The sequence below is a fragment of the Vombatus ursinus genome, unplaced genomic scaffold (genome assembly GCF_900497805.2).
Source record: "Vombatus ursinus unplaced genomic scaffold, bare-nosed wombat genome assembly UNPS02013263.1, whole genome shotgun sequence".
NCBI classification, from domain to species: domain Eukaryota; kingdom Metazoa; phylum Chordata; class Mammalia; order Diprotodontia; family Vombatidae; genus Vombatus; species Vombatus ursinus.
Window position 1 is genome coordinate 6748 of NW_020953041.1, and position 19418 is coordinate 26165.

Consider the following 19418-nt stretch of genomic DNA (forward strand, 5'->3'; position numbering starts at 1 on the left):
CCCCTTTTGGGATTTTCTTGGCAAAGATACTAGAGCAGATTGCCATTTCCTTCTCAATCTCATTTTACAGATGAGGAAACTGAGGCAAACAGGATTAAATGACTTGCCCGGGGTCTCACAGCTAGATTTGAACTCGTCTTCCCGGTTCTCTATCCATTGCACCACCTTGCTGCTCATCTACGTGACCATCATATAGATACTGTTTAAAACAACAACTCTTCTTCTGGCAAGAGACTTTGTACCAAAAAAGTTTTCTAATGAATGAAGCTAAGGCTGTTAGACATTTTCTGAATATTCTGTTTTTCTCCTGAATGTTTCTCTTTCCCTATCTTTTCCCATTTTCTAGAATAATGCAAAAGTAGCTGTGCTGGGTGCTTCTGGAGGAATTGGACAGCCCCTTTCTCTGCTCCTTAAGAACAGTCCTTTGGTGAGCCGTCTAACGCTCTATGACATTGCTCATACCCCTGGTGTAGCAGCTGATTTGAGCCACATCGAGACCAGAGCCACTGTCAAAGGTACTGCCAGCAAACCCATAACATATGTACTTGGCTTCTATTTGGAATGAATGAATGAAAGAATGAATGGCCCTTTTGCTCTGGAATCAGAGTGCTTGAGTTGGTCTGGGTCTATATTTAGGGTGTGATTTTTAGTTTTACTCAGACATTTACAATCTTAAAGCATCATTGTTAATACAGATTTGAACTTTAAAGTTAAATGCTTGAACCGTGCTTGAGCTTTAATAGGCAGAAACCTCATTGAGCCGTAATGTCTAAATAACATTTTGTTGCTTTTTAGTTGAGCTCGTTTCCTGAAGTTTATGATACGAAAAATTAGTTAGAATCCAAGCTGCCCTTATCACCCCTTTCTGGGACTATTATAACTTTTTGTCAATCATTGACTAGGGATTTGGGTCCATTCTAAGCTTGCAGACAGATGCCTCTCAGGAGACAATTGAAATATCCCATTTTTTAACGGAGAGTATCTGGTTTGAAGTCAGAATTTATTTTAAGTCTCAATTCTTCCAATTCCTGGTTTTGTTACTGGACAAGTCATTTTTAGTTTCCTCATCTGTATTACCTATCTGGGCTGTTAGTGAGGAATGCGCTGTACCAGCACAAGTAACCTAATGGTCAGTGACTCCATCCCAGGGTGGTGGGCTTGTGGGAGGCACAGTTGCTACTCAGAGGCAGAGGGTGTCCTGGAAACAAAGCTGAGTGGTGCTGCTGATGCCTTCCCCCATCTCCCCATCTCCTTTTGGGGGGGTAGTTAGAAGAGGGAGCGAAGAAGGAGCTGATCTAGCACAGGGGAGCTGGGAAGAGGGGGCTAGGCCCACTCAGGTAGGGGATGATAGGATGGAATTGGTGCCAGGGTCTTAAAGACTGTTGTGAAACAACACTAAGTGGGATCCATGTGTAAAAATATGAACTTTTACTCATATGAAACATTTGAGTGTGCTTGAATTTTGCCCCTTTCCTTTCCAGGTACTAGCCAGCATCACTGGGTCAGAAGAGGGTGTGGTTATTTCAGTGAGCTATGTTTTTTCCTAGGTTACTTGGGACCTGAGCAGCTGCCAGATTGCTTGAAAGGCTGTGATGTTGTCGTGATTCCCGCAGGAGTCCCCAGAAAGCCGGGTACGTTAGATGGAGCCGCCCAGCCTCCCTACCTGCCCCAGGGCCAGACTCGAACCATGATGGCAGCAGTGGGAGAAGAAGTGGTGGTTCGAATGCCTAGCCCCTTTTCTTTCCTTCCTTCCAGGAATGACTCGTGACGACCTTTTCAACACCAATGCTACCATCGTAGCTACTCTGGCTGCTGCCTGTGCTAAGCATTGCCCAGAAGCCATGATCTGTATTATTGCAAACCCGGTAAGCTTCCTTCTCCCTGGGCAGCTGGGCCTGAGACGTGAGGAGGCCTGGCACAGAGAGACCATTACCGCTGGGATGGATTCTTCTTGGGCTTTGTTTTAGGATTCAAGTTTCTCTTAACATAGCCAAACAGAAACACATTGTACCTTGGAGTGAAGCAGAACCAGAGCGTGAATGCAGCTAACTTAGTTTAGTTGTTCTTTGGCCATCCAGCTAAAAGCTCGCGTGTGTTAACTTGGATGAAGGAGGAGCCGGGGTAATCCACTGTCCTGAAGTGGAGTCTTCTTGCTCATTGACAGAGTTGGTCGGGGCTGTGTTCTCTTGGCTCTGCTCTCTTCCCTCTGTGTTACTTCATGGCAGGCTCCCAGCTGTCTCTGAAGTTTTTATCACAGATATCGGTCCTTGTGTCTGAAGTCATGGCATTCACGTGCTGCCATGTGTGCTGGCACTTGGAATGGGTTTCCCTAACATTTGTCAGGTTTCCATATGTGAGAACTGGCTCGTCCGGCTCTCTGGCATTAGATCCCCTTTAATTCTTCGATCCTTTATAATAGGTTTTATCTAGGTGGTTTTCTTCCTTTAAGATCACACAGCCTTTTTTCTCCCTCTCTACTAGATCTCCCAATTTTTGCCCTTTGCTCTTTGCAGATACTGTCTGGTTCTCCTCCTACACAATTAGTTGTTACTCTTTAACTCATCCGTCCCCTCCTGCCACTGACTTGGGGGTGGAGTAGTCCATGTGACTGGCCCCTCCCCAGCCCTCACCACAGCCCCCAGGATGCTTGTGGAGCAGGAGCATTTTGCTCTTTCCCACGTTTGGGCTAAACTTGGATTTTAGATCACAGTAAGGATCTGAATGAAGGTGCCAGTGAAGGACAATGACCTTTATCCAGTAGCTAGAGATGGTTCCCATGCCTTCTTGGGGGAAGCCTGCTCTTCCCCCAGCCTCTTATTTCTCCTTGAGGTTCTGGACTGTAGCCATTGGAAGGATTTTCCATTGTAGCTGCTAGACTTTGAAAGGCTCTGCTGTGCTTTGGGGTGGCATGCACAGCTTCATACTAACCCAGACTGAGTAGGTTATGATAAACACACACATTTTAAAGTTGGCACCTTTTTAGTATGTTAGTTTCCTAACGGACATGAAATGTGTTTGAGCCTGTGCCTCAGACTATCAGCCCCATCACTGATGGTTCAGGCATTGGAGCGTGCCTCCCATGTGCCAAAATATTTTCTCTTTAGTGTGGTAAGAAGAGATGTGGCACTCAGCTTTATAAAGATCAGGTTGTTTTAAACCCAGATGAATTTGAAAGTTTACCAAACAGTACCTGATGTGATGCTTTGCCCCCCTCATCTCTGAAGCCATGGGGAACTGACATCTTGTCTATTCCCTTTCCTAGGTCAATTCTACCATCCCAATCACATCTGAGGTTTTTAAGAAACAAGGCGTGTACAACCCCAACAGAATCTTTGGTGTAACAACCCTGGATATTGTCAGAGCAAACACTTTTGTTGCAGAACTGAAGGTAAGGCTTATTCAGCTCAGACCTTCCCAGCTTATCTCTTAGCCACATTTGGGGAATTTTTACATTAAGAATTTAAGTGGCCTTGATTGGTTTCCTTAGTCACGTAGGTTCTTTGGGGATTAAGGAGGCTCATTTCACAACTCTTGTCCATGTGACTTTATTCTCACCTCATGCATCCAAAAGGTTTTTGCGGCTTGCTAGCTCTAGTGAGCTGCGTGCTATCCTTGTTACTGCCATAGGCCGGGGCGGCTTGGATTGGGGAGCCCCGAAGGCCGGGGAAACGTGCTGAGCTCGAAGCTCTGCAGTTCACCGGGTGGCAGGTGTGTCAGACAACCTTTAAACCATAACTGGCCCCTGAGAGCAGGCTTTCTCAACCTTTTGTCCGTCTTGGGCTTCATTGGCATTCTGGTGAAACCTTTGCATCCATTCTCTGAATCATGTTCCTAAACGCATAAAATAAAATATTCCAGAGAAACCATTTAAAATGTAGTTATAAAAATATTTTCTTAAAGAACAGGTTTACAGACATCAGGTTAAGAACCCCTGCCTTAAAGTCAGTTTCTTTCATTCACCTCTAGCCAGCTTTTTTAGGTGGTATTAGGCCTGACCCTTTATCTTCTTTTTATTGTTGTTGTTGTTGTTGTTTTTTGGCTAGGCTGTGGGGTTATGTGACTTGCCCAGGGTCACACAGCTAGTAAGTGTCAAATGTCTGGGGCTCGATTTGAACTCAGTCCTCCTGACTCCAGGGCCGGTGCTCTATCCACTGCACCACCTAGCTGCCCCCACCCTTTATCTTCTGAAAGGAGTTTGTTTTTGATAAAACTCTGTGGATTTTGGGGTTGAGTAGGCAAGGCGTACAGAAAAGCTCATGCAGAACCTCGCCATTGAACATCTGTTTAAAATTTAACTGAGCCTTGCATTCTCACCAGGGCCTGGATCCAGCTCGGGTCAATGTCCCCGTCATTGGCGGCCACGCAGGGAAGACTATCATCCCCCTGATCTCTCAGGTATGTGCTCTCTGGCCAGGGTGTGCTCCCTGTTGGGCAGAGGCCTCAAAGACGTTTGATCTAATAAAATTGCCTGGAAAGGAGGAAGGCGTCTCCAGTCTTCATCCTGAGGTTGATTCTAAAGGGACCATGGGTTCTTGGGTCAGAGGCTACGTGGTCCAGTCCCTTCATTTGAAGATGAGCACAATGAGGTCCGAGAATGTGAAGGCTTACCTGAGGTCACGGAGAGTAATAGGACCTCGGAGACCCCCTGCCCCCCCCCTTTTTACAATCGAGGAAATGATCCCAAGGAGGGGAATGAGCTGCCCAGACTCATACAAGTGCCAGAGGTGAGATTTAAAGCCAGCATTCTTTCTACCCTGAGCTTCCAGCATCAAGTCTGGACTGTGTCTCATTGGTGAGGCTTGCCAGTTAGTCTGTCTTGGTTCATGTTAGAACTGGACGTAGACCATATTATATGACTTCTAAAGAGGGAATGGCTTCATATGTAGGCACGTGTGGGGGAGAAAGGGTTTATGGCCACTGATCTCTGAGTTAGGGTCTGTTGTTGAGTCGTTTCAGTTGTGTGACCCCCTGTGACCAGTGAAACTCCGAGAGAGTTTCTGGGTAATTAATAACCAACTTATTAATTAGGATAGCCTGTGATCAGCACATTGATGGTTTCTCTTGGTAACCAAATACTCCAAGGAAAGCTCTGAAGCGCCTTAAATCCCTTCTGAGTGGGCACTCCCCTGAGTGGTAGACATTTAGTGATATGCCAAGGAGGTCTGCTGAATGAGGACTGAGAGTGAGGCTTGATCCAGAGAGTGCACTCTCCCGGCATCTGGGCTGGAGAAACCATCTCCTGCTGGACTTCTCGGCTAGTTTTCTTCCTGAGCTGGGTGGGGTCCCACCCAGCTTAGTTACGTGCAAGGGGGCTAGCAGTAATCTCATCACCCAGGCCTGCCCTTCAGAGACTGACCCTTTCAGGAGTTGGTTCTTAATAGAAATGAAAGGAAAAGGGTAAATCACAAATTAATAATTAGTTATTAATATGACAGTATAATATTAATTTCTCTCATCCTATTTGGAGTTTTCTTGGTAGAGATACTGAAGTGCTTTGCAGTTACCTTCTCCAGCTCATTTTATAGTTGAGGAAACTGACACAAACAGGGGTAGGTGACTTGCCCAGGGTCACACAGCTAGTAAGTATCTGAGGCCAGATTTGAACTCAGGAAGAAGAGTCTTCTTTATGTTGAGGTTAGAGTTGGGAGAGCTGGTTCAGGTGTGAAAGAATTCACTTAGACCTCTGTAACCATTGGGAGCTTTATTACTTGAAAGCTTCACAGGCCTGAGGTTAGCAAGGAGCTAAACAAAGGCCATGATATAGGAAGACCCAGGCTTATATAGATTGAAAGCTATGTAGCCTGTAGGATGATAATGTATTTTTAGGGTTTCTTATGGGGGTTGGAGAGTAGGGACAAATAAATGACAAGATAGGGAACTCAGGATAAGGGAGACAAAGGCAGTTCTTTTGGTACAAGTTGTATGGTATTTCAAGATCAGGGGAAAGGGCTTGAGAAGCTCTCATGTTCCAGGATCTCAGGGTACAGGATGGGCTACAGAAGGAGCCTCAAACCCCCTCAGGGGCCTGGAAAAGTAATTCATAATGTTATTTTTGATCCTAGGGCACCCTTTGTACCCCCATCTCTGACTCCAGGCCCAGTGCTTTATGCACTGGGATGCCATCTAGCTGCCCTCAGTTAGGGCCTAGCTTAGCTCCAGAAAGCACTGCATAAATGAGTCATTTGAAGACTTCTTTTATCTAGATGAGGAGTCTTCTTCCAATAAAGTCTTGCTCTAATTGTGGCACAGATCCCGAGCCGTGAGAGCCAGCTAGCATCAGCTCTTCTAGGTCCTGCCAAGCTGGAGGCTTTGAGCATGGGCCTGGTGATGGCCTCTAGGGCTGTGGCCTGAGGGCCAGCCTGGTTAAGTCTAGAGGAGCTCTTCACCTAATGGACCACAGCAGCCCTCAGAAACCTCCTAAGTCAGAGCCATTGTGACCTGTAATTCAAGCTGTGTCCACCCCCACACCGCTGGCATCACAGGTCGCTGGAGTAAAGCAGGTTGTCAGGGGGTTGTGTTGGTTTTGGGATAACCAGATCTCTTTGGTTTCCAGTGCACGCCTAAGGTGGAGTTTCCTGAGGATCAGCTCAAAACCCTGACAGGAAGGATCCAGGAGGCTGGCACAGAGGTTGTCAAAGCTAAAGCTGGAGCTGGTGGGTTTGCACATGCAGCCTCTCTGGGCACTGCTTATCTGTGTCACGGCAAGGGAGCTTCCTGTGGGTCAGGGGAATGGATTGGTGGTAGTGATACCACCAGATAGTCAAGCACAGGTGGGAGTGCTCTGGGGAGAAGGGGGTGGAGTGGTAGAATTGAAAGTGTGTGGGATTGTTCATGGGTGTTCAAGACGAAGGGGAAAAGCAAACTAAATTTTGACGATTGAGCATTAAAATGTGCTGGTGGTAGTTTCAGAAAAGACCACATTTAGGTCTCTGCTTTCTACCCTAATCACCTTGCACTATTAGCTGGACCAACCTGATTTTATTCTTTTAGGTTCTGCTACCCTGTCAATGGCCTATGCCGGGGCCAGATTTGTCTTCTCTGTTGTGGATGCGATGAATGGGAAGGAGGGAGTCGTGGAATGCTCCTTTGTCAGATCAGAAGAAACAGAGTGCTCCTATTTTTCCACACCCTTGCTGCTTGGGGTATGTTTCAGGAGGTGGGCCTACACTCTGGCAGAGCCAGAGCTTCTGGCTGTAGCATTTCTTTTGTGAGATAATGTAGCAATAATGCAGGCTTTAGATGTCCAGGGTTGAAGGGTGTGTGCTAAAACAAGGTCCAGAGAGGCCCCCGGTTTTTAATCGAATTAGAGGCATCAGGTGTAGTCGATACTTCTGGGCCTCCAACTGGGGCAGTCCATTCTAAAGAAATTTAGGATTGGGGAGGGGCCTGAAGGGTCTTCTGGTCCAGCTCATTTCAGGATACAGTTTGGTGCTTTGGTCAGCCTCACAGCATCCTTGATCACGGTGAGTCAGCTTTCACAGAAGACCTCTGAGGGATAACCCCCTGCCCACTGAGGCAGGCCATCTGGCTTTGGGACCTTTGGAGTTCTTGATTACTTTGAAATCTGGACAGCTCTTCCACAGTTGGTGGATAGCTGTCATTCTTCTCTTCCCCTCAAATCTGTCCAGACTGAAGGGCCCCAGGCCTTTCCCCTGTTCTCCTGGTGGCCTGGTTTCAGGATTTCTCAATACCCGGGGTGGGTGAGAGTGGGGCCCCCCAGTACCAAGCCTGTGCTTCATGCAGAGCTCCAGGCAACTAAAATACCTGGGTCTTTTTTCACACAAACTACTCCTGGTGAAATTTAGTCTCCTTTGTTTGGTACTATCGCGTTTGTGATGGAAGAGCCCATGCTGACCCTCTTCGGCATAGAGCTCAGTGTACAAATAGTAGGAATCTTTTGCCTCAGGGAAAGGAGCTGGCTGCTGTCTGTTGGTCACTGATGTAAATAGGAGGGCAGAAACCATGCTTTTTTATTTTCAGCCATTTATTCTAATTTAGTGAAAACAAAACCCGAGGTTATGGCCCTAACACTTCCTAGCTTTCAAGTATGGGAAAAGTCACTTGACCTTGCTGTCCCTCAGTTTCCCTGTCTGTACAATGGGTTAATGTTGCCACACCCCCAGAGTTTTCGTGAGGATCACATGCGATTGTGTATATACCATGCTGTGTAAATATAGTAACTAGCAATAATTGGCTCAGGTGAATCTTAAAATAAGTTTCATTCCTTAGTCATCTACCTAATGATAATAAGGAGGGAAGGAGTGCAGGCTCTGATCTGTGGGTGATTGGTATCTTCAGGGAGCCCTTAGGGCAGGCAGTCAAACTCAGATAGAAACAGGCCCACTCGCCCCTACCTAGGGGTCACTGGGGGCTACATATTGACTTAGAAAACCGCATGTTAATGTAATCTGGGTCCTCTTGCGTTTTTACTTCTCTTGTTAAACGTTTCCCAATTCTATTTTAATCTGGTTAGAGGTTTGATGCCTCTGCTGTAGCACGCGCAGCACAGACAACCGTGAGTTGGAGGGGAGTGTTTTGCTGTATTAGACACGACTGCCAAAATACCCAGAAGGCCTTTTGATTTTCTTCCCTTCACAGAAAAAAGGCATTGAGAAGAACCTGGGCCTTGGCAAGCTGTCGCCTTTCGAAGAGAAGATGGTTGCTGAGGCCATTTCCGAGCTGAAAGCCTCCATCAAGAAAGGGGAGGATTTTGTCAAGAACATGAAGTGAGGAAACGATACTGTGAGAGGAGGAAGCCATTTCCTTAACTTATTAAAGCATCATGTCACTTGGAAGATATTTCGTACGCAGTGCATCCTCTTGGAGGAGATCGATTGGATTAATGAATTTTGTCGATTGGTTTGTCGCCACATCAATAAAACTGTCACCGTTTTTTCCCCCTGTGGTACTTTCTCTGAGCCTCCTTTGCTCTGCTCTCTGCTCCTAAAACGCCAGAGTGGCTTCCGGCTCTATCCAGCCCCATTCCCAGGGTCAGGATCCAGGCACCCACCAGTCCGTGGGGCTAAAGCATACACCCTTATCAATAATCTCTTAATTTGGGAGTGGGGGAGTGGGTCAGGTGGTCTGAGAACAGCCATCCCCTAGCCTTTGACGCCTTGGAGAATGAGCCTAACATGTGTAGGGGGCGGGAATCTTACTCATATAGTATCACAGGCATCCACGTTGCTACACAATCAGCCCACCTTGTGTTCCGGTCACATGGCTACTTGGCAACATCTTTGATAAGGCCTCTCGAAAAAGACCGCGTTGGAAACATGCATGTTTACATCCTATGTGCTGCTTTCCATTCTCCCGGGGCTAATTTGTAACAGATTCTTCCTAAATTGTGATGTTTTCGTGATTCTGAGCTGTATGGCATCACTGAGAATGTGCCACACAGACTTCGACAGCCCAGGCAACCAGGTCTTTGAAATCACTACGCATCTATCTACATTGCTCCTCAGAATTTGATTCCTTTTAGCTGGACCTTCGGGGAATGGAAGGCAATGGGATCCTTAGATCGCTCTTCTATGGAGAGCTCCCATGTGGGATGGTGATGATCAGGGAGGGTGGAAATTGCCATATGATAGTACCGCAGATGAGGGGGAAATGGCGGCAGTATTACTGTAGGCTGTGATTGGAAATAGGACCTCTGGGTAAGGTCTGGAGATCCTAACCGTGAGAGGTTGGGCTACCCTAGGGTGGTCTTTTAGCCAACTCTGAATTCCATGATTCTGTGCCAGGTTGGTCAGTTCTGATCTCAACCTGAATTTTTTTCTGGGTCTTAAGTTTCTTTACCTATTAAGTCGAAGGGGTCGGCCTAGATCAGGGACTCTTATCTGGGAGTCAGTGTACTTGTCTTTTAAAGAAATATTTTGAGAACTATTCAGCACAATTAATTTCCTTTGTAATCCTATGTTTTATGAATTAATAAAAAATGCATTTATTAAGCACTTTACTATGTGCTAAGCACCTGGGGTACAAATAGAGAAGTGAGATAAATCCTGCTCTCAGGGAGCTCCCATTCTAACGTAATACGATTCTGAGAATTTGTCTGTGATTCAGAGTTCATGGACTGCCAAAGGGGTCTGTCAGTCTATGACAAAAAAAGGTTAAGAGCCCTATACTCGCTAATGGGAGATCCCTTCCAGGTCTCAATTTTGTGTTCCGGTGTTAATGAGGAATGAAAATGTATTTATTAGTTACTGTTCTAAGCACTGGGGATAGAAATTCGGAAGCTAAGCCAGAGCTGGTGAATGAGACCATGGGGACAGGTTGACACACCCTGTCCAGGAACAATGGCAGGGATGATTGTGGTTTCCAGAACTGGGGCTCTCTTCTGGATTCAAGGTGATAGGTGAGGAATCTGAGTTGCTGGTCCCCACTCCGTATGAGTGCATTTCTCGGTACGTAGACGGCAGGGCTGATGCTAGTCTCTCAGAAACAGTGCCGAGACGGAGCTTCCTTACATCATCCTCCACTGCCGCCCCAAACTTGTTTCTGCTCCTTTGTAGCTGGTGCTGCCTAGGGGGTTCACTGACAGTAGCTATGCTCTGACAGCCCTAGATTGGTTTCTTTAGCTGCAGGTAGTGAACAGAAAGAAACGGCAATGTGAAAGTAGTGTAGGATTCTGCAGAAGCATTTGTCAGCCGGCCTCCTATTCCATCTCTATCCAATTATTTTGTGACCAAGGCCCCCCAGCACATAAAGGGAACATGATAGCCCGTTGGCAAGGGCAGGCAGAAGGATTAAGTACCACCAGTCCTAAGCCTCACATCATAACAGAAGCTTTCCACTGCTGCCTCCAGAAAGAAAGAAAAAAATAATATTCTGATTTGGCACTCAAAGAAGAAGGGATTTTCTTACAGTAATGGGGCTTAGGATAAAAATTCCTTTGATGGCAGATGCCTTAGGAAAAAAGGGAGGACTGAGATTCTTTTCAGGTGGGTCTTCATGATCTTCAAGGCTTCAGTCAAGCCAGCATCTATTTATTAAGCACCTGCAATGTGTCAGGCACTGTGCTAGGTGCTGGGGATGCAAAGACAAAAAGACATTTTTCCCCATCCTAAGGGGGCTTACATCCTATGGAGGAGATGATGTGGACACTCGTGTATATCCAGAATAAATACAAGGTACATTTTTTGGGGAGAAGGCACGGGCAAATCAGGAACGACTTCCTGGGTGTGCATCCTCTTGTCCTGACTTACCCGCTTGCCTTCCCACTGCTTTCTTAACATTCCAACCAACTGGGACTACTTGCCCAGTAAGAAGGGGAATGCGTAAGCAGAGTTTTGGAAAAACAAAGGGAGTTAGAAACAGGTGTGGAGGGAGAACGTTTTAGGCAAAGGGAACACTTTGCACCAAGGCACGTAAAGTTGAAATGGAGAGTTGTGTGGGTGAGTGACAAGAAAGCCAAGGTGGGCTTCAGCCAATTGGACTGGACTGCTGTAAGGGTCTGTGATTTCGGCTCTCCTCATCGATGTTGTCACAGCTTTTTCCACCCTTCAGGGGACTGTCCATGTTGAGTTGTTGTGGACGGAAAAAAGAAAGGGGAAACCCCACTCTCTTCCCCCCCCCCCGCCCCCAGCCAACCATTCTGGTGATGAATTTTATCCACTCTTAGCCAGGGTGGTCCTGAGACAACAGAAGGCCAGCCAGCCTAAAGCCCAACTCTGTTAGCTTTGGTACAGGATGTAACATCATCACGGCCTCAGAATCGCTATGATGCTGCCAATGCAAAACTGGACGTTAATGAGGGATGGGCAGGTGGCCATCCCATTTTGCAGAGTAGGGGAGGAAGATGAAATGACCCAATGATTCCAGAGGAGAAAGAATTCATTCAACAGATGTGTTCAATGGCCTGGTTGTGCTAAAGCTAGGGAGACAGTAAAGATGTCACTGTCCTCAGGGAGCTTCTAGTCTGCCAGAAGAGTTAAGTCGACTATACGGAGCTATCCTAGAAGGTCGCCAGCGTGGGCCAAATGCAATCAAGAGGTGAGGCAGAAATATGAAGCTATCATTTAGGAGAGAGAGCCATACCTTTTGGCTTGGGATGAGGGGCGGTCGGGGAAGGTGATGGGGGAAATAGCCTCCCCTGGATGAGATTTGATCACAGGAATCCAGGTGGAAGGATCAGAGTCATTAGAGGCTTCCCATAGGGAAGCACAAAGCAGCCTTTGGGCAACTTGAGTGTCCCATTGGCCTTTGCCCCTAATTTTGAAAACAAGGCTGTGGCCTGCTGGCTTCCTTATTGATTATTCCACATCATGTTTGACTGGGGACTTAGGGGATTGGTGGAAAATGAACCTGGCAAATTAAGTCGGGACCAGAGTAATCATACCCACTCCAATGGGGTCTCAGAGATGGGAGGGGGTGCCTGTGGGGATATAGAAGCAGCACCTCTGTGCCTGCCCATCTTGTGCCACTCATCCACCCAACATGTAGGAGGCCATCCTCGATTTCTTGACATCCTGAAGATAGCACTGAGGCCTAAGGGCTGTCCATCAGTCAGTTCTTGTGCTTGTCAAATGGCCAGTCCACTCATTTTCCTCATCTGTGCCTTTTCTGCCATGGGTCCCTCCTCTCCCCCTCCACTTTCCATCACAGGATCATAAATTTATAGCCAGAAGGGATCTTAAGGGCCGTCCAACCTAACCTCCTCATTTTACAGTTGAGGCTGTAACTGAGGATCAGAGAGGTTGTGACTTGCCTAAGGTCACATAGCTACTAGGTTGTCAGAGGCAAGATTTGAACTCAAGTCTTCTGGATTCCAAGCCCATCAATCCACCCAGGGCACACCTAGCTGCCTCACTACTTTCTCTGACAACTAGAAAAAAAAAAACAACAACACTCTCATTGCCTCTAGAAAGGGAGGATTGATCACCCGTTCTATTGTGGCAGTAGCAGTTTGGTGGACAAGTAGATAGAGTGAGCCAGGCCTGGAATCGGGAAGACCTGAGTGCGAAGTCAGCCTCGGACATTTACTTGCTGTGTGACCCTGGGCAAGTCACTTAACCTCTGTTTACTTCAGTTTCCTTATCTGTAAAAATGTTGGGGGTGAGGGGTGGAGTGTTGTTTCATTGTTGTTGTTCAGTTACGTTCGACTCTTTGTGAGTCCATTTGGAGCTTTCCTAGAAAAAGACACTACTTACAGTGGTTTGCCATTTCCTTCTCCAGTTCATTTTATAGATGAGGGAACTGAGGCAAACAGGGTGAAGTGACTTGCCCAGGGTCACCCAGCTAGTAAGTGTCTGAGGCCAGATTTGAACTCAAGTTTTCCGGGTGCTCTATCCACTGCACCACCTAGCTGCCCCCAAATGGGGCTAATACTTTCTAATTATTATTATTATATAATACCTAATAAAACAATAATAATCAGTCCACTCATCAGCTTTGCACTTTCCCAGACCAAAACTCCTTGCCCTGGTCATCACTCCCTAAAGTTATTAGATTTTAAGCTATTTGAGGTCAGTGGCTGCTTCACTTTGTATTTGTATCTCTAGTACTTAGCACGTAAGGGCTCATTAAATGCATTTTCGTTCATTCATTCATTCATTCATGTGTTCATTCATTTGGTAGCATCTTTTACTCTGGCTCTCCTTAATCCTTGTCCAGAATACGTTGCAGGCTGCTCACACCACGGGTGTCTTTGTAAATGTTTAACAATCCGTTCTCAGAAGAAATGTACCAGGACACACTTTTAAGTCTAATTGGCAAATTAACATTTTCTCCGTCTAAGTCTAGACAACCAAGAACACAACAACTGAGGTCCTGATATGTAGCATTTGCTGATTTCTCAAGTGTAAATGTTGATGCTGAAAATGTAACGCTCCATTTCAAACTGGCTCCAGCTCACCCCTATCTGCCACCCTCCTGGAGTCTCTCCATCACTCCCTGGCTGATCCTCAGTCTCACTTCCTTGGAGACAGTAGCATTCATTCAGCTTAGACAGAGGACTTCAAATGGCAGGCTCTCTCCTACAGGTTGTGGGGCCCCATTTTGAGAGGAGAGTGGCATTCAAAGCTATGCTTTAGTCTAATTGATCAGGCAGGGATGGGGAGGTCAGATGAGAAGGAGACGAGACTGGAGGAGGGGTGATCAGTTAAGAGATGCTAGAGTAGTCCTGGTTAGAGAGACCAAAGTTAGGTTACGTGTAGGAGGTATGAAAATGTGGGAGGCTCTCTAGGTACCAACTAGCTTCCATTACTGCTGGTTGGAAGGCTATAGGTGTTATCTCCTTAAAATACATAAACCCCTGACCTTCCTTTCAAGCCCCAGTTAGGATCTCCAGACTCTCCAGCCCTCACTGCTTCTTTCGCCCTCCCAAAACTAGCTACAACCTCCACCTTCCTCCATGAGAGATTCGGGACCAGTTGGGTTGAATATGCTGCCTTCATGACTTGAGACCAACGACCCACGAGCCTTACCAGGGAGCACCAAGGGTGTGCAGCGGGTCCTAGCGATAGAGAACAAAACTGAGGATTACTGCGGAAACATTACTGAAATGGCTTTCTGGCCAGCGGGATTATTAGATGGTCAAGCAGTTTGTCCTGAAAAATAAATGCAGCTTCAGTGATGGACCCGGGCGTGGCCAAGTTGGATAATTAGAAGGTGTGGAGGGAACTGAGGCCCTTTCTGCTGAGACAGGGGCAGGAGGTGAGTGGTTTTTAGCTTGGTAAGGGCCCAAAGCTATTATCAGCGACACAAAGACCCTGGTTATCAGCCTACATCCCTTAAAATGCCTTTTCCTTAATAGCTGCCAAGCATCTCCTGGTGATGCCCTGAGGGGCCAGGAGAGGGTGCTGAAGGCTTGCAGCTGAAGAAGAAGATGCCTCGGAGGCCCCTTCGAGCTGATGGATGGGGCTGACGAGACCAGGCGATGTCCGGAATTAGCATTCCCAAGTCAAGCTGGGTTCTCTTCCCTGTCATCACTCACTGGGGACTGAGGGAGGGAGGGAGGGAGGGAGTGGTCTAATCAGTGAGCCTAGAAATTGGGGATGAGTCTATTATGGAACCTGATCTGGAGTTTAGGAGCATGAAAAAGCCAGGATGCCAGTGGAGGTGGGAGAATGGGAATCACATGAGCTTTGGAGTCAGAGGTCCTGGATTCAAATTCTGATCCTTGCTATCTTTATGAGCCCCCTCCATCCCTCCCCCTGCCCCGTTCCCTCTGCCCAAGTCACTTAAACTGCCTGGGCCTCAATTTCCTTTTCTGTAAAATAAAGGGAGAATTTTAAAATTCCTTTCAGCTCTAGAGCTGTAATCCTATGTTGCTTACTAACTATATGGCCTTCAGTGAGTCAATTAACCTGTTTCCTTCAGATTCCTCAGCTGTTAAACAGGGATAATAATAGCACCTACCTCATTGTGAGGATCAGACGAGATCATCCTTGTAAAGGACCTAGCACATAGTAGGTGTTCCATAAATGATAGCTATCACCATCATCATCACCATCATCACCATCATCATCATCATCATCACCATCATCATCATCATCATCTGTTCCCTTTTCAAGGGCAAGCATGGAACAAGAGAGCTTACAGAACCATTGAGTGAAAGGTTGGGATTGGACATCAGAGGGCTAAGCTGCCAGTCTAGTTTTCAAAGCATGTGGCCACTCCTCAGACATCCTCCCCCCAAAAAACCTCAGTCTCTCCAATGAGGTAATTACCAGCCCCAGCCTTTGCCTCTGTAGGAGGATGGACTCATTCAAAACATGGTGGCCAAACGGGACGTGCTGAGTGAGCGGTTGGGGGAGCTTGGCCTCCTTCTGGGGGTTGTGGGTTTGCAGAGATTCCCTCGACATTGCAGCAGGAGTGTGGGCAATGGGTCCATCGCTGACTCTGCTTCCCTATCCTCCTGAGCAAGGCCAGGATTTCAGCCTCTCCAGGCAGGCTCTGGGATGTGGGCTGCCGCCACAGGCCCCACTCTGGCGATGCGATCTACTCGGGGCTCCAGATGTGGGTTTTCAGGATTGCTCCCATTACTAATTACCGAGGGCCCCAGAAGGTTCTCCTTAATTAACCCACTTACGAGCTCTCTCAAATGGCTCGTATCCTTTCCCCTCCCTATGTTCCCAGCAGCTTGGGTCTGATGCTGAGCTCTCTTGCAAAGAGCCAGGGTTGACATCACAAATCCATGGGCCTTGTTTGTCTCGCTCCGCTTCTCATCAGACCCTTCCCCTCCCTCCTCCTCTCATTAGTATTGGCCTGGCCAGACAAGGGCAGAAAGCATTATCTTCTGAAATTCAGTCACGTCCCCCAGCCTTTGCCTGCAGGGGGAGAAGCAGATGGGTTGGAGAACAATAGAGATTGGGGCTGGGGCTTTCTTCTCAACTGGGACAGCGCCTGCATAGCTGGCCCTTTAAGAGGCTTCTTTAGTCTCCACTTTTGTAGGGTCCTATAAGTCCCTCTGAGAGAGGTCTCTTCTCAGGCCTTTCAAATGGAGCATAGTGGAAAAAACCCTGGAGTAGGAGTCAGAGACTCCTGGGTCCTAGTCACCATTTTCCTACCTATTGGCTGGATGACCTTGGACAAATCACTTCTCTGCACCTCATTTTCCTTATCTGTAAAATGGAAACAGCAATATTTGTACTACCTGGGATGCTAAAATGACATAAACCCAATCAGTCTGGGGAACTCTGGGTGTGGAACATCCTTTCCCCCCAGACAAATCAACAGCCCACCTGCAACTTCTTAGAGTCACCTGGGGCATTGAGAATTTAAGTGATGTCTAATTTGTCACAGTCTGGATCTGAAACTGATGGGCATCCCCCGTGCCAACCTGGTCCTCTGGCTACTATAACACGTGGCCTTGGGGGAGAGGGGAGGGGAGGAGGCCTTCCAAATGAAGAAATCCTCTCTACTAATGTAGAATGGGGGCAGCTACACCCCCCAAATTCAAATCTAGCCCCAGACACATACTATCTGGGTGACCCTGGGCAAGCCACTTAACCCTGTTTGCCTCAGTTTCCTCATCTGTAAAACAAGCTGGAGAACGAAATGGCAAACCACTCTAGCATCTTTGCCAAGAAAACCCCAACTGGGGCCATGAAGAGTCAGACATGATGGAAAACAACTGAACAAAAACAACAAATGTAGATTGGCACCTACTCTGCAACCTATAGCTTTAGAGAGTTCCCAGGGCATTGAGATGTTAAGGGACTTGCCCAGGGTAACACAGCGCCAGAATATACCAAAGGCTCAACCTGAACAGAGGTAGTTCTTTTCGACTCCAGGCCCAGCTCTCTGTTCACTCTGCCTCTCCGTAAGCTCTCAAAATGTGAGTTGTTCTATTATAGAACCCTGGCTAAGGAGTCAGAAGACCTGCATTCAAAATCTGCCTGTGCCATTTAATACCTCTGTGATTTTGGGCAAATCACTTAGCCTTTCTTGTCCTCAGTTTCTTCATCCACTCTAGCCTATGAGCTGGTGTAGACAGGTGGGCCCAGGGATGCGACTAGGTGTTCTGGTTCTTGAGTTAGGCTCCCTGCCCCTTCCACGCTCCCTATGAAACACGCAGGAACCTGGGTCACCCTCTTGCCTGCCTCTGACCCGGGACAGAGCAATGACTGTGGTTTGGCACCAGGGAGCCTTGAGAGGTCTGATGATGTAAGGAAGGGCTCTGCTGTCCATCCTCCGTGTCAAGAAGGCTGCTTGGGAGGAGGGGGTGTTCAGGGAGACGGAGTAAGTGGGAAAGAATAGAGGAGAAAGAAAGGGAGAGAGAGGGAAGACTATCACCCCCTCCCCTGGGAGATGCTATCTTTCAGAGAAACTTCTAAAAGCGAAACTGAGTCCTGGAGAGGCTCAAGTGATCATTGGAGATAGGATTTGAACCCAGGATTTCTGACTCCAAATCCAGCACCCTCTCATCTATACCAGAAGGCTCATTTTATGGTTTTCCCCACCGAAGCAAATTTTAAATTTGGAAATGTGAAATAAATAGAAATGATGCATTGATCCTACCATTCTTCTATTATACTGTTAAATTGCTCTTCATATTAAACCCTCCCCCACTCCCAGTTAGTTTGTGTCTATTTTGTATTTGATTGCATGTGTGCTTGCTTCCTCACGGTAGAATATAAGCTCCTTGAGGGCAGGCTGGTTTGATTTTGTCTTTGTATCTCCAGCGTCTAGCACAGTGCTTGGCATGCAGTAAGCGCTTAATAAATGCTTGTTCCCTTCTCCGGCCCCTTCGCTTCCACCCCTGACTGGAGGCTTCTGGGGGATGATTTTCCTTCCCTGACTCCCCTTTGTCATGGGAAAGCAGAGGGGCAGGAGCCTGGTGTGCATATTGAGAACAAAATTGGGGAGGGGGGAAAGGTAAACAAGAGACCTGCCTCCTCAGAAAAAGTCACTGCCTCTGACAAACTATCCTACCAGTGAGGCTCCCATCTGGTGAGAAGAATCTTAGAATCAGGTGTAGGGATGGAAAAGACCTCTGGGGCCATCTTGTCCAACCCCCTCATTTTACAAGAGGGGGAAACCGAGACTCAGGGAGCTGAACTAACTTGCCTAATGTCTCATAGGGTTTTAACTCCAAAGCTGGAAGGGACCTTAAAGGCCATTTTGTCCAACCCCTTCATTTTGCAGGGGGGAAACTGAGGATCAGGGAGGTTAAGTCTAAGGTAATGTCAGAAGTGAGATTTGAACCCAGATTTTATGACCCCATAGCCATTTCCACTGTACTAAGCTTCTGAGAATCTTTCTTTTTCTCTCCTGTACCTTCCTGTTAAGGTATGTAGGGGATGGGGTAGGAGGAGAGGGATGGAGACAAAGGAAAATCTGAGATGAATTCTCCTTGCTTTATCCAGGAGAAAGATCACCCTTTGGCCTCGGTCCCAAGATGGGGCGTGAATTGCCTCCATCTCAGCACGCTGGTGCCAGGGTCTGCCATGGTATCCCAGGTGTCCTTCCCTAGGTCAGGTGCTCTACCCTTCTACTTAGGGAGGAGGGACCAGAGAGAAGAGGAGGAGATCCCAGTAAGGCTTCCCGTCACGTAGAAGAATCCAGCAAAGAACTGTTTTCTCTCTTCCTCCTCCTTTGTGCCTTGGACCACGTCTGCTTGGGGGTGCTGTCAGCTGGCATGGCTCCCCTTCCAAGCCTCCCTCTCCTTTAAAGTGTCTATTCCTCCCCTGCGCCATCCCCACCCCCCACCAGCCCGAGAGCTAGACTTCAAAACACTACCAGCAGCTATGGCCTCATTGTCTAAAAATAACTTCGCCACCCTCATCTCCCTCTGGCCTCCTGCAGATTTAATATTCTTCCAGTCTGGCTGGAGAATAGCTTTCATCCCAGGCTCAAGCCCCATGTAATTAGGTTAACCAGGGAATGGGGGGCTGCCCTCCTGAGGGGAAAGGGGAGTTATTAGAAATTCTCCTTTCTCTTTGGGGGGACTTTTCGGTGAATCGCTGCAGTCT

General features: G+C 47.4%; 1 protein-coding gene across 1 annotated transcript; it reads left to right on the forward strand.

The window, feature by feature from the left end:
• Window positions 1-346: 346 nt before the first annotated feature.
• Window positions 347-8905, forward strand: LOC114040507 (malate dehydrogenase, mitochondrial; the record flags this gene model as incomplete). Its single annotated transcript, XM_027858634.1, has 8 exons — window positions 347-515; window positions 1548-1631; window positions 1756-1865; window positions 3263-3388; window positions 4318-4395; window positions 6554-6653; window positions 6991-7142; window positions 8599-8905. Coding segments are annotated over 8 exons (951 nt in total), but the record flags the coding sequence as incomplete, so codon positions are not given.
• Window positions 8906-19418: the final 10513 nt, after the last annotated feature.